The sequence below is a fragment of the Mustela nivalis genome (genome assembly GCF_964662115.1).
Source record: "Mustela nivalis genome assembly, chromosome: 17".
In the NCBI taxonomy this organism is placed as follows: Eukaryota; Metazoa; Chordata; class Mammalia; order Carnivora; family Mustelidae; genus Mustela; species Mustela nivalis.
Genome location: NC_139036.1, coordinates 32100660 through 32116357, shown reverse-complemented (window position 1 = coordinate 32116357; position 15698 = coordinate 32100660). Strand labels below are relative to the sequence as shown.

The window sequence follows — 15698 nt, the reverse complement described above, 5'->3', positions numbered from 1 at the left end:
AATGTACTATCACTGTAGACTTGGTCCTGCCTGTGCATCCTAACACTTCTAGTCATGAATTTTCTACTCTTGCACTGATTCTGTGACTTCTTTCCTCATGTTGTAGACTTCAGGTGACAAGGCTGGAACTTCAGGAGCTCTTTTTCTTAAGCTTTCACCATGTGGTTTTTATAGCTGCTATCCAGTAAATAGAGGTTTTCAGCTAGAATTCTCCTTCCCAAATGACTCTACTTGCTATAGCTTAGATAAAAATGAAGTATTTGTTAAAATAATAAAGCGTCATATTTAAAATATGCATAGTTATTTGATATAAATATAGTGAATCACAGCTTGAGCCAGAGCCAAATTTTAAGAAATACTAACACCTCGGTTTTGTCTGGTACCTTTCTTGCTAATGTTCAACTGCTATGAGCCATTGCATGATTAAACCCTGCTTCGATTTCCCAGACCTAAGTAGAAACAGTTGCCCTGATCTTTATCTTAAAATTGTAAGTCTTCTACAGTTTTAAACTGCATATACATGGCCCCAGTCCTTCAGGGATTTAGAGCAGGCTTATAAGTGATTTTCTCATGGCTTTAATAGTAAGTCTTTAAACTACCTACACATAACTTTCCAGAGAGACCATGCTAAGTTGCCTTCTGAGAATTCTCAGTGGGCTTTCAAAGTGATTCCTGCTCACTCTATTTCTCTCCCTTGTTTTTTAAATGACCACAAGCTCCTCTCCTCATGTCAAAAGGGTCCACCAACCCAACAAAGTACATTGAAGAAAAAGACTGTTGGTCGCCCCAGAACAGACTGTCCATTCCAACATGGATTTTTCCCTTCCATGTGAATTTTCTTTCAGGTTGTGAGATCTAATTACACTTAAATGTCTAAAACTTTTCATTAACTTCCAAAGCAGACCGTATCTCCTTACAAAGCTATTCTTTGTTTTGTTTTTCAAGAAACTAGGGTCCTCTTTTCCACCTGAAACATGTTTTGTAAAACACATTTCAATAGAACATGAACAGTTGTTACTAAAAAGTCGTTTCTTTCAAATTTTGATTACTGTATATTCAAGAAACTTGTCATTAATCCTTTGGAGGTACTCTCACTAATCCCAAAATCTTTTTTTAGGTAGCCCCCCCTGAACCTGTAGCCTGGAATCAGAAACCCTTGACTCTCACTTTCCACTTAGAGCTCCTCCACATCAGTCAATGATGCATGTCTCAGTGGTGACCAGGGATGTTTCTGTTTACAGAATTTTTCTGTAATCCTTGCTTCTAAATGTCCTTGCAAATTTATTGCTGATTTTCATTTCGTTTTGTTGGTGAGGTCTTCAGTGATTTCCTTTTTCTTTAGCTAGTTATATGCAACGGTAAGTCCAAGCTGACTTTTAGAGATTTGGCTTCTTCAGAGCTAGTAACTCATAAGCATAATAAAATATTTTGGAAAAAATGCATACATATATATATATAATGTGTATAATAAATGTTTTAGAATATATATTTGTAAGGAAGTATAGGCCTAATGTGAGATTTAACATATAATCTTAATAATTTGATTCTAACATTTTACAACATGTCTCAGAGCTTCAAAGGGCAAGGGACTGGAGAAAGAGAGGATTCACAGGAACAAAAATATCTCCTTGTTGGAAAAACCGGTCTACCCTGGGTGTGTGTGTGTGTCCATGCATATAATCAAATTGTATATATTTGATTTGTAAAATATTTAGGAAGCACATTCTATGCACCAGACACAAATCAATATACTAGAGGAGAGAGGGAAAGGTGTTTCTCCTATTCTCAGATTTGTCCCAGTCTAACAAGAGAAAGTGGTACATACAATAAAGCATAATATGTGTGTAATATATCTTGTTTTCATATGAATGCAGGGCTTTGTGAGCATATAAACAGGTGTATTTAATTATTCCTGAGGAATTTTACTTTGCTAGATTCCAATAGATTAGTAGATTAGTAGAGTTTCACCAAGCAGTGGTTGGAAGATGAGCAAAAGACACAGAGGCAGAAAAGTACACAGAATAACCAGGTAACAGGGACTTACAGAGCAAAGACTTTGCTGTGAGACATGGTGGATATGAGGATAGTAGAGAATGCCTTGTTAATTAAATGCCTTTCATTTTATTTTGGATTAATTTTTTTAAAGATTATTTATTTATTTGAGGGCGAGAATGAGCAGGCTGAGGGCAGAGGGAGAGAGAGGTGCAGACTCCCTACTGAGCCGGGAGCCCAATGCAGGGCTCGATCCCAGGACCCTGAGATCACAACATGAGCCACAGGCAGACGCTTAACCCACTCAACCACCCAGGGACCCAAACATTTCATTTTATTTTCAAAGCAGCTAGACAGTATGAAAAGATTTTAAGCAGAGAAATGAAATAATGAGATCTACATTTTAAAAATATAATTCATGCTGTGTTACATGGTTGTGTATAAAGATAAGAAGATGAACAGAAAAATCCACTTAGAGTTGATCAGTTAATCAATCAGGCCTATACCTCCTTGCAAAAAAAAAATTGCAGACTGATGCACATGATTATAAAGTCCTGCTCTAGAATAAGTTCAGTGTGAGGGGAAGAGGGAAACTTAATGCAAGACATTTTAAAGCAGAACCTCTGGGTTTAGTAATCAACTGATCATGAAGAACTGGGGGAAAAGAGGAAGCAAGGATGCTCTGAGATGTGGGGTTGGGTGAATGGGTATATGGCAATGGCTTGAGCTAAAACTGAGAAAACAAGAGGAGACACATATTTTGGCAAAGAGATGTACTAGTGGGCACTCACATGGAGATCTCCAGGAGGAAGTTAGGCCTCAGAAGAGGCCTGAGACAGACTGGACCTAGAATTACAGTTTTGAAAGTGACTGTTAGCGCATTAGAGTGAATAAGGTCACTGCCGAGAATAAGCATGTGAAGCAAGAAAAGAGCCAAAACCAAACCCCCAAGGAACAGCATAGCAAAGGGAGAAGTAAAGGAGGAACCAGGGAGAGCCCAGAAAAAGGGGTCAGGAGATAGGAAGAAAGAGTGCAACCAAAACTGAGGGGAAAGAAGGCTGCAAAACGTCAGGAAGGCCAGAAAACAGGCTGTCCCAGGAAAAGGCTGCTGCAGACAATTCAGAGCACTAGGAACTTTAGGAAAACAATTTCTAGAGAACGAGGAAAACGAGTTAGAATCCTAAGAACATACGGAGAAGCCGAGGGTACAGGGGCAGCAGCCCTAAAGCAGAGGGGCGTGTGACTCAAGAGAAACAGCAGGCTTTACGGATGGTTCGGCTTCATTTTGAAGTACTTCAGTGTCACAGGGAGTATAACTTAAATCTGAGATCCTATAGCTTGTCATCATGAGGTTTAGAATGGGCAGGCTTGTCTTCCATGTGCCTTAAGCTCCTGCTTCATTCAGGACTGCCTTAAACCTTGCCATGGGTAAACTGTCACTTAGGACACTGTATACTGATGAGGCACAATTTATCCTTCCTAACCACAGTTTTCTCAACCAGTGGAAAATGTTATAAAAGAACATGGGCTCACAGTAAAACGGGGGATAAGAATTTGGGTGTTAGGTTGAACTGTGAATGAACACTCACCTCAGGGATGTTAGGTGTGGAGGGAACACTGAAGAAGTTCAGCCACAAACCCCAAATCCTCAGGGTGAAGACAAGCCAATGAAAAAGCCGAGAAGACAAGACCAAGGAGAAGGAGAGCCTGGGGAGTAGTGTGTGGGACACTACAAGAAGAGAATGCCTACAGAAGAAGGTGTCCAGTAACAGAAAGAAATGAAAGGAAGCTTCCTTATTTGGAACAAGAACATCCCTGGGACCTTAAAATAGCACTTTCAGTAGCATGGTGAAGCCCAAACCAGACTTGGGCAGCTAACAGAAAAGAATGTCCTACTGCACCCTTCACTTTCCCCATGTAATTAATAACTTATCTTCTATATACAATGAACTGTTACATATAGAGTGTCTGAGCATGAGTGTGTCTACATCCATACATACACAGATACATACTCGTATATATATCTAGGGTATATTAATTACCATTCAATGACTAATTATTTTCCTCTCCAGTTTTAAAAAATAATTGTGATCTTAGAAACTGACTTGTTTTCTCAAGGAAGATTGTGAGATGTGCCAATACAGGAAAAAGCGAGTAAACTTCCTGTTTTTTGAGACACTTTTGCTAGAATTTCTGTGATGCTTCTTGATATATGAGTGCATTTTATGCTGTCTCTTTCTGTCTCTCGTTGCAGTGGAATGGAGCATGTCTAAAGACTTTTGTCCTTTGGCTGGAGAAATCATCATGGAAAACTTGCAGACCCTGAGATGCACCATCACAGGACTTACAACGGTAAATGCCAGATCCTCCCATTAGGCTTCCCATTCCCCTGCCCCTGATGTTTGTGCTGGGATTTGGGTAGCAAATGCCTCCTCTAGAAGCAACTGCCAACACCCAGTTCTCTGGCAACAACTGCCACTCGTTAAGTGTGATATGTCTGGTATCCATAATCTGAACCCCACAAAGGAGTGAGCAGACAGCATGAACCACTTTGTAAGCTGCCATGTTCTACAGAGATCAGAAAAAGACTGGCCTCATGCAAGCCTTGAAAGCTGCTGCTCTCCGGATCACAGTCTAATCTTTAGGGGGGGATCAAAGGCTCTGAGAGATCCAATTTTGACTCCCTGTCTGATGGTAAAAATAACAGCCTCCTCTAACCCTCACCCCCATAGCCTCGGTTGAGATCAGTCATCTATTGGAGTCATACAATTTCCTGAGAGAAATCCTTTCTCCTTGATTAAAAAAAAAAATCTAAATCTGCTTTCACAGAAAAGAAACTATATATGGTGGCACTACATTTCTTAGTAACCTGAACCAATTTAAACTGTGAATGAAAAACTGGAACAAACTGTGCTTATTTATTTAACCAATCTAAACTCAAACATTAATTATTTATAGAACTATAAATCATATGAGCACATGAAATGCAAAACATAAAAACATCTAGCAAACCAGTTCATACTGGAACAAACCATTATCTCCTCAAATAATTAAAATGCAGCAAAACAATCATCAAAATCATTTTTAATGAGAAGTTTTAAAAGTATGCTTAAGTCAAACCTGTATTTTTTTTTTTTGCACCAGTTCAAATAATAAGTATCTTAGACCCTTCTCTGAGAGAGAGAATTTTGTTTTTGTTGCTGTTCTCCTAAAAGATAAGTCCTTTAAAATGGTTATCTGTAAAGTGTAAAGCTGAAACCCAGCATTAAAAAGCTGTACGAGGTTGCATCTCAAGTTTGAACCAACTTATTCTAATAGAATTCTTGGTGGTTGGGTCACCACCACAGAATCTTGACTTTTAGTCCTAATCACATGTCTATACCAGGGGCCAAAACTGTGGATTACCAGAGCAAACAAACCCCTGAGTGGGTGGCCCCCAAGAGATGCTATCAGCAGAAGACTGATTCCCAACCCTATAGCTCACATGAAGGAAGAGGGCCAGAAGAGAACCCCAGGGAATTTCCTTTGCTTAAAAGAAAAAGTGATATTGTGATAAAAATGGAAAACTCTCTGCAGTGAGTCTCTGTAATATTTGAACTAATTTTTATAGGGATTAAGTTTTTCCATTTCGTCGTTCAATGAGAGCAATTCAGACACCATCCTAATCATATAAAAGCCTAGGAGGAGACTGACACTTCTGTAGAATCGCCATAACCTTGAAGTACCTAGAAACCTATTTTTAATGTTAAAAAAATAACTTTATAATACGGTAAGGCCAACATTATTAAAATTTCTAGCAAAAGCTCTACAAAGAAGTGGTGGTTTTTTGTTGTTTTGTTTTGTTTTGTTTTTCACCTCAAACGCTATTTTACAATTTTCACAAGCAATGTTTTATCAAATGCTGGCTTCAAAAATGCCTCTTTCGGTTCACTGGGGAGAAAATAACTTCTCAAAGCAAAAATAAAAAATCATACAAAACATCTGAAAAGATTTTAAGTAAACAACAACAAAAAAACTCCTAAATTTTTAGAGTCATAAAACATTAAACAATGTTAGCCATTGTTTTAAAGATGGTTTTAAAATTGAAATGAAATCAAAGAATGATTTGGAAAGTTTTAATAGCTGAGTAAAGATACTCATTGCAGCATTATTTACTGTGGCACAAAATGTGGAAACAATCTTAATGCTCACCAGAGGGGGGCTGGTTAAATAACGGCATTTGCCCACAGTGAAGTACTATGCAGCCACTAAAAGAATGAACCAGATCTTTGATGTACTAATCAGAAAAGATGTTCAGTGTAAATTGTTAATTTTAAAAGCAAGTTGATCAGATAACAAAAGTAATGGTGACTGCCTCTGGCGAGGGGAAAATAAGGAGAAAGAGGTAAGGAACTGCTGTTATGGGCAAATCTGGCAGACCTGTGTGTGACTTTTAATAATTAGTGTATAATTTAGTGGGAGGAGGAAAGGTAATTATGACATTCCAATTTTTGAAAAAAGAAAGCTCACAGAGACTGAGGGCACCCCAAAGATGTGTATGTACACATCTTTGTTTATACACATAAATGTAATAGGAAAAGGTAGAAAGCTAAAGCATGGCTAGTGGATTTCCCAGTGGATCAATGAGTTATTAATCAGACAGAAGAATCTGCTTCTAAAGTAAAAGTGATTCAGTACAATTCCTAATGCATACCTTCTCTCTATTTGATACTTTTCAGGGCCAACAGTATTTTGTTCAAGTCTCGGCTTATAACATGAAAGGATGGGGACCTGCTCAGACCACCGTACCGGCATGTGCCTCGCCTTCTAGTAGGTGGTAGCTGTGAACTTGCTCAAGCCTGGCCACAGGCTCCAACTCCCCCTCCACCCATCCTCAGGGTACCATTGCCATTCCCTCCCCCCAATGCTTGGGACTGACAAGACTTCAACAGAGTAGCATCTGGGCCATGTAAAGAATGACTCCTCTGCAGAAATGCAACTCTGGAATTAAAAGAGAGGGAATCTGGAACCAGCAAGACCAAATTTGATACCCATGATACCTTTTTAGTAGTTGTGTGGCTTTCAAAAGTTCCTTAAATTCTGAATCTGTAGAATGAGTCCAGTCCTTCCCTTCCCAAGGCTTTTGTGGAGATGCTGTGAATGACATGGCAGGAGTAGCTGGCCCGTTCTAGCTCTGCTCTCACCTCCTCACCCACATCAAACTGATAGGAGAATGAGATATAGCAAATCTTACTTATCTGACATTCTGTCCAAAGAAAATGCTTTCTTACTAACAGGCACTCTTCCACACTCTGCTACAAATATAATATATAACATTGTAGTGGTGGCTGAGAACCCCAGCAAAAGTCTCTTCTAATTATTTGAAGATTAATAATTTATGTCTGGTATATTTAGTAGCCTCTATAACCAGAAAATTTAATCAACCAGAAGAAATGTCTCTAGATATACCATATGATAGATTTTTCTACATAGTGAGCCTATTGCTCTGAATTTGTTTTCATTTTTTAAAAAACCTTCATGAATGTGATAGTTCAAAATGGTATCATGTGCTTCTTATAAGAGTGCAAACTGCTACATCTTTTGTGGGACACAACTTGCCATAATTAGAACCGTCATTTATTTTACCCCATAATTACACATCTAAGAATCTAACCTAAGGAAACAAACACAGGCAAATAATTATGGACAAATATCCACACTGTTGCAGTGTATCCATGTATACAAGGGAGAACAAATATCCAATATTAACTCAGTGGCATTATAGAACAAAAATGCAACCACTAAAAATGGTGTTTAAAAAATTGCATTGTATGGAAGAAATTCTTACTTTTTAGGTTTTAGGTAAAAACATAATGCAAAATTTTTTCACATAGTTAAGCTGTGAGTTTGATTATTATTAGATAGGCCTGTCTGCACATAACTATCAACTTTGACAGTGGATATTTGGGTTATAAGATTGTGGGCTCTTCAGTTTTCTTTTGTATATATTTATGTACTTTTCATGTTTTATAACAGCTCTTTTCCTAGGATCAACCATGAATCAGGTGGCATGTTACGGGCTTTCATCAGTGTCTCACTGAATCCTCACATGAGTCCTTCATGACTGTTCCTGTCTTATGGATAAGCACCACCACTGATTCATTGTCTGCATCACTCTGAACATCAGAGCCAACATAAGATATTACCTGCTGGGCAGTAATCTAAGAACTTTATATAGATAGACTCATTTAATCATCATAACAGACCCACTGAGGTTTTTATTAGTAGTCCCATTTTTACTGGTAAGGGAGCTATTCACATAGAGGCACATACATACATAGAGCCAAACATCACAAAATCAGCAAGCACTGAAGTCGGGCCAAAACCCTACGGCCCTTGTCCTTAACCGCTATGCTATCCTCCTCCTCTATTAATAAAGAAATTGGGACTCAGAGAGGATGTTGCCTTGCCCAAGGTCACAACTCTTGTATGTGGCTGAGCCAGGATTCAAGCCTAAACCCATTGAGCCCATGCCATGTCTCCTATGCTGTGGGAATTAGTGCCCTGCTATCCGGCAGACAAACGGGCTAAGAGCCAGCCAGCCAGCCAGCCAACCAACCGTTCGTGTCTACAATTTCTGGTGGATTCACACCAGGTGATACAGGGCTCTGGACACCTAAGATCTCTAAAGCCCCTGAGTCCCATGGGCATTTGATAATTTAATTATTCCAGTCTTATTTGGACATCCTTCTTATTAAAGACATCAGAAACACAAACTAAAAATATTGCAAGAGTAAGATACTAAGGGAAACTATCTCATTCTAGGGAGAAAAAAAATGTATATATTATTGATGAAGGGATAGTAGGGATAGAAAAGGGGAAAAAAAAATGATTTGTGTTGGTTGACCTGAAGGTGGGACAGGGGAAAATTTCCCTCTCCAAATGTAAACTCTGATCTGCATATGGATACATTTACTTATAAGCATCAGATACTCTATAAACTTCAGATTTTAATCAGAAACTCTCCCTCACAGCCTATTGCAAGGGCTTTCTCCAGAATGACAAGAACAGTCTTCCAGGACTGGGAAGAGTCACTTATTACTTGCTAATTAACAAAGCAACTGCCAATACTTTCTAACATGGCCCATTTGACTAGTAGGGGTATCTGGCAAATAACTAAAATCCAAACATGTCATTATAGTTGCTGCAGACATGCTATATCACTTGGAAAAGAACAATATAAAAACACTGCAGCTCTATTTATAAACAGAGCATGATGTTGTGATGCAGCATATATCAGTATTCAGATATTTACTAGAGGACAATATATTCTAACATGACAGAGTAATGGGAAATTTGGTAATATGTTCCAGTAAGCTATAAAACCTTTTTTTTTAATATTTTTACAAAAGGCCTTAATGTGTTTTTATAGACTTATGTTATATGGTATGGTACATAATAAGAGAAAAGGACCCAGACAGGCTTGTCTGAGTTACGATCAGGAAAGCCCTGATATCACCAGTGAATGTAAGCTCTGCATTGTGTTGCAATCGAAGTGTCTCATTACCAGAACAGTGAACTGTATTATGTGGCACAATCTGCTCTTTTCCTTCCACACTAAGTTTATTCCTGTCAGGTTCCTGATTTCTTAATATATTTTCAATTTTCTCCCTCATCCCTAAAGTCTCCTATTTTATGTAGTCGTCAGAACCTTCCAAACATCTACGAGAAAAACTCATTCTTTCCAAAAACCTTGGCATCATGTCCAGTGCTCACTTGGGCTGCAATTTAGCATTAGCAATTTTCAAATGTATCATAAAGTCGTCAGCTTGAGCTCGCCTCTGATGTCATAGGGCTCAGCTGAAAGAGCCAGCTCTATTTCATGTCCCCTTGCATTGATGGCAGTATTAACACTCATTAGAATGTATTAGCATGTGCAGGGCCACATAAGAACTCAGCCACCCAGAAGTCTTAAGCAAACATTACTCCTCTTATCATGAGCACGAAAGATGCATTCACCCAACTGAGGGAACAAACTCAAAAAATGGCCTTTGGGAATCCATGATAGCATTTATGATCATGCTACAGATAAGACGGAAAATCACTTGGAGTTTGATTCCTCAGACATTTCCAAATTTCCCAGTAAAAGCACCTTTCCTAGGCCAGGCTACCTGAACTCCATCCTTCTATTCACAAAGCCTCACCAACATTTAATGAGTGTCCCTGATGTGCCCAGATGGTGCTTTACTCACATGATGTTTTTAAACCTCAAACAACCTTTAAAAAATACTCAAAAACTCACTTTACAGAGAAGAAACCTGAGGCAAAGAGAAATTAAGTCACGGTTTCTGCCCACAAGGAACAGAGTCTACAGAAGGCACCTATGCCAATTCCCTGTCTCCAGAGTTGACCACAACTAAGCCACACCACACAAACTCCAACCAAGCCCTGACCCTCTTTCCCAAAAGAAACAAAACAAAACAAAACGTGTCTACAGTATAAGGAAACAGGCACTACATGGAAGGCCCTGAGACTGTATTATGGTCTTGGCTCTGCCCCAGACAAGCTGAGTGACGTAGAACGGGAATGGTTCTCTCTGGGACTCAGTGTTCTAAGAGGTGAAATGGAGACGAGTACCTGGGGGAGGGGAGGAAAGAGGAAGGATTCGAACATCTCTGAGGCGTCCTTCTTACAGGATTAGAAATGATGTTTCCATACTCACTACTCAAGAAGCTCACTCTTCATCAGTGAACTCCCTTCTTTTTTTAACTTAACGATTTACATCATATCGTGCTGGATATCTAATAAACCTCTCATTTCATTCTCACAAAAAATCCTGTAAGGTAGATACTATGTTCATTCTTCACATTACAGAGTAGTGGTCCTGTAAGTTTTGTGCCTTACAGACACAGAGCCAGAAGCCCAAAGAGCCAGAGTTCATACCCAGCTTTATCTGACTCCAGAACCTGTTCTTTCTAATAGCTGTTCTAAAGAACACAACTCTTTCTAACTGTGAGGGACTGTTAGGCCGTGGATGAACCAATGAGTGATGTTTTTACCTAATTTTAACCATCAGGACATCTGCCTAAGTTTCTGAGCAAGGGAGATTCCATATTTTAAAATAAATCTGGGAGGAGGGGAATTTGAAACTGGTTCAGTTAAAATTTAAGCCTCAGATATACTCATGAACTAACTGGCTTTACTAGAAAAGAATGGCTAGAATTTTTAGAGAAAGCATTTCAACCAAGAAGTGTTTTAAGTTATTGCTTTTAAAAGGTTCAGAGAGTAAAACGAGGTGGGGACAGATAGAAGAAAGGATGGACTATAAAGTGACAGACCTGCTGAAAAAAAAAGACAAAACAAAACAAAACACAAAAACCCAGAGTTGGAGACAGCAGAATTACAATCTTGACATTAGTCCCATATGGGTTATTACTCTTGATATCATTATAGCCAAATGGAATGAAAATAGAAGGGGGAGAAAAATCTCAGTGGGTATTGCAATTTAAATTTGCCATGTAAGCTAATACTGTATATTTAGAGACTGAGCAGACAGGGTGGTTGGTGGCTCGGGAGTATGTGCAGGGGTTGCTGTGCCAGCTAACCAAAGCAGACATTCATTAGAGCAAAATGTAGATTTCCATTTCTTGGCATCTGACATGGGCTCTTTCCTTGGAAAGAAATGTCAATTTGGCCAAAAGTGTGAAACCTACAATAAAAGCATTGGAACTGTGGATTTCATCTAGTCTGCACATTCCCACCCCTTTCTTTCCTACTGTGGAAATCTAGTTGTGATTTTGGGTGCTGAGTGGAGAGATGGAGGGGAGCGGATGCTGAGAAGGAGGGTAAGGAGCTGGGGAGGGGAAACTGGACTCCCAGAATCCCTGTTTTCTCTTGGCCTTCAGTTACTACTTTCTCTTGCCCTAAAATTGCCCAACACAAAAAAACCAACCACAGTTGCTATTTTGCACAGGGCCCCGAAAAATGGCAGTCCCAAACTCTTGGCACTGCCTACCAGCTGTGCAAGTGCTAGGTGCTGATCCAGAATCCGGAAGGTGTGAACAGAACCCAGCTCCTGAGGCTGGGCCTCAGGGGAGAGGCCTCCCCAACACTGAAATTTCATTGTTTGTTTCTTTTGTTCAATAGACTGGAAAGACTATGACGACAGAGAGCCCAGACACAAGGGACAGAGTGAAGTTTTGGAAGGTCTGCTGCAACAGGTCCGAGCCCTTCATCAGCATTACAATTGCCGAGGTAAGGATAAAAATCTGCGCTGGGCCATCGACTGAGGTCTCGGTGGCGCCGGTAATGTTAGCAGTTTCCTAACTGGGTCATACCTTCTCATTCATCAGGGAGAGAGAGATATTAATATTTGTACATCTGGAATCACTTTACAGCACTATCTTGCTTTAACCCTTCAGAAGAGACTTCCCTCTCTCACTCCCTTGTTCTCTTTCACTCTCACCCTCTCTCCTTGCAAACAGTTTAGGGGGAAAAAAAAAAAAAGCTCAAGTGAAACAGCAGCTGCCACTAGTTCCCTTCCCTTTGAATTGTCCCTTCACAAAATTCCTTAGTGTGCTGGGTCTTTGGGATATTCACCCATGAACTTTTCAGCCCCAAGGAAAATTCCATGAGCATCCCTGAGGAAGTTTAGCCAATTTTTACAGTAACAAGAAATCTTCTTGTCATATTTGCAGGAAGTTGGCAATGCAGTTTCACATCCACTGTATTTTTCATCTGCGTTTTTAGCAATCACCACTAAGGCTAAGTGACTTGACCAGGGTCACAAAGCCAGGAAAAGACACAATCAGGATTCTGACCTAGGTTTTTCTATCTCTAAGTGCACTCTTCCTGCCATACCTCATTTCTGTCCTGCCCTGAACACTGGGACTAGGCACTAGGTTTTGTTCTCACCCTGTACTACTGTTCGGGAGACATCTCTAGACCTAGCCAACCATACTCAGAAGATCTCTGAGAGGCTTTCAAAAACTTCTCTTCTATGTGGGCTATTCAGATGGGACAGGGTCAGGCTTCTGATCTGTGAAATGATTCATGGAACAGGCATTTAGCTTTATTTGGAGAATTAAAGCCTCCATAAAGTTTGCATTTGCCATGTTCCTTCACCCATCAGATCCCAACTGCACTGCACTCTCTAGAAGCAGGGCACTGCTAGGACCAACTAGGTAAGAAATCCATGAAACTATGAGATGCTAGCTGAGTTTGAACTAGGTATAAAAAAATTATACTTGGTATTAGCAAACAGTTGGTCCCTACTGTATAGCTATAACAACAGAGCTCTTCAGAAGTGTTGGGCATAGCTAAAAAGGCGGACAAGTGTTTTCAAGAAAATATTTTTTTAAAAAATTTTTATTAACATATAATGTATTATTTGCCCCAAGGGTACAAGTCTGTGAATCATTAGGTTTACACATTTCACAGCACTCACCACAGCCCGTACCTTCCCCAATGTCCAACCACCCTATCCCTACCCCTCCCAACCCCAGCAACCATCAGTTTGTTTTGTGAGATTATGAGTCTCTTATGGTTTGTCTCCCTCCCAATCCCATCTTGTTTCATTTTTCCCTTCCTACACCCACAACCCTTGGCCATGCCTCTAATTCCTCATATCAGAGAGATCAGATGATAATTCTTTCTCTGACTAACTTACTTCGCTTAGCCTAATACCCTCTAGTTCCATCCATGCTGTTGCAAATCGCAAGATTTCATTTCTTTTGATGGCTGCATGATATTCCATTGTGTGTGTGTGTGTGTGTGTGTGTGTGTGTGTGTGTATACCACATCTTCTTTATCCGTTCATCTGTTGATGGACATCTAGGTTCTTTCCATAGTTTGGCTATTGTGGACATTGCTGCTATAAACATTTGGGTGTACATGCCACTTTGGGTCACTACATTTGTATCTTTAGGGTAAATACACAGTTGTGCAATTGCTGGGTCATAGGGTAGCTCTATTTTCAACTTTTTGAGAAACCTCCATGCTGTTTTCCAGAGTGGCTGCACCAGCCTGCATTCCCACCAACAATGTAGGAGGGATCCCCTTTCTCCGCATCCTCACCAGCATCTGTCATTTCCTGACTTGTTAATTTAAGCGATTCTGACTGGTGTGAGGTGGTATCTCATTGTGGCTTTGATTTTTATTTCCCTGATGCCGAGTGTGATATTGAGCACTTTTTCATGTGTCTGTTGGCCATTTCTTTGCAGAAATGTCTGTTCATGTCTTCTGCCCATTTCTTGACTGGATTATTCCTTGGGTGTTGAGTTTGATAAATTCTTTATAGATTTTGGATACTAGCCCTTTATCTGATATGTCATTTGTGACTATCTTCTCCTATTCTGTCAGTTGTCCTTTGGTTCTGTTGACTATTTCTTTTGCTGTGCAAAAGCTTTTGATCTTGATGAAGTCCAAATAGTTCATTTTTGTCCTTGCTTCCCTTTGCCTTTGGCATTGTTTCTAGGAAGATTTTGCTGTGGCTGAGGTCGAAGAGGTTGCTGCCTTTGTTCTTCTCAAGGATTTGATGGATTCCTGTCTCATATTGAGGTCTTTCATCCATTCTGAGTCTATTTTTTCTGTCTGGTGTAAGGAAATGGTCCAGTTTCGTTCTTCCACATTTGGCTGTCCAATTTTTCCAACACCATTTGTTGAAGAGACAGTCTTTTTTTCCATTGGACATTCTTTCCTGCTTTGTCAAAGATTAGTTGACCATAGAGTTGAAGGTCTGTTTCTGGGCTATTTGTTCCATTGATCTGTGTGTCTGTTTTTGTGTCAGTACCATACCATCTTGATGATTATAGCTTTATAATAGACCTTGAAGTCTGGAATTGTGATGCCACCAACTTTGGCTTTCTTTTTCAACATTCCTCTGGCTATTCGGGGTCTTTTCTGGCTTCATATAAATTTTAGGATTGTTTCATTTCTTTGGAAAAAATTGATGGTATTTTGATAGGGATTCCATTAAATGTATAGATTGCTTTAGGTAGCATGGACATTTTCACAGTATTTTTTCTTTCAATCCATGAGCATGGAACGTTTTTCCACTTCTTTGTGTCTTCCTTAATTTCTTTCATGAATACTTTATAGTTTTCTGAGTACAGGTTCTTTGCCTCTTTGGTTAGGTTTATTCCTAGGTATCCTATGGTTTAGGGTGCAATTATAAATGGGATTGACTCCTTAATTTCTCCTTCTTCTGTCTTGCTGTTGATGTATAGAAATGCAACTGATTTTTGAGGATTGATTTTATATTCTGACACTTTACTGAATTCCTGTATGAGTTCTAGCAGTTTTACAGTGGAGTGTTATGGGTTTTCCACATAAAGTATCATATCTTCTGCAAAAAGTGAGAGTTTGACTTCTTCTTTGCCAATTCAGATGCCTTTTATTTCTTTTTGTTGTGTGATTCTAGTACTATGTTGAATAGCAATGGTGATAGTGGACATCCCCTACCATGTTCCTGACCTTAGGGGAGAAGCTCTCAGTTTTTCCCCATTAGGAATGATATTCACTGTGGGTTTTTCATAGGTGGCTTTGATGATATTGAGGTATGTACCCTCTATCGCTACACTGTGAAGAGTTTTGATCAAGAAAGGAATCTGTACTTTGTCAAATGCTTTTTCAGCATCTAGTGAGAGTATCAAATGGTTCTTGTTCTTTCTTTTATTAATGTATTACATCGATTGATTTGTGGATTTTGAACCTTCCTTGCAGCCCAG

General features: G+C 39.5%; 1 protein-coding gene and 1 long non-coding RNA gene across 3 annotated transcripts in view; one reads left to right on the top strand and one right to left on the bottom strand.

Annotated features, from left to right (window-relative positions):
* The window catches only part of ANKFN1 (ankyrin repeat and fibronectin type III domain containing 1), a 494531-nt gene that overhangs the window by 415102 nt on the left and 63731 nt on the right, over positions 1–15698 (top strand). The window contains exons 10-12 of the mRNA XM_082707691.1: positions 4247–4344; positions 6711–6801; positions 12118–12225. Coding sequence (XP_082563817.1) covers positions 4247–4344; positions 6711–6801; positions 12118–12225 — 297 coding nt within the window. The remainder of the gene's footprint in view (positions 1–4246; positions 4345–6710; positions 6802–12117; positions 12226–15698) is intronic.
* The window catches only part of LOC309851870, a 70492-nt gene continuing 61609 nt past the window's right edge, over positions 6816–15698 (bottom strand). For both annotated transcript variants that reach the window (XR_014304969.1, XR_014304970.1), the window contains exon 4: positions 6816–7193. This is a non-coding gene — a long non-coding RNA (uncharacterized lncRNA). The remainder of the gene's footprint in view (positions 7194–15698) is intronic.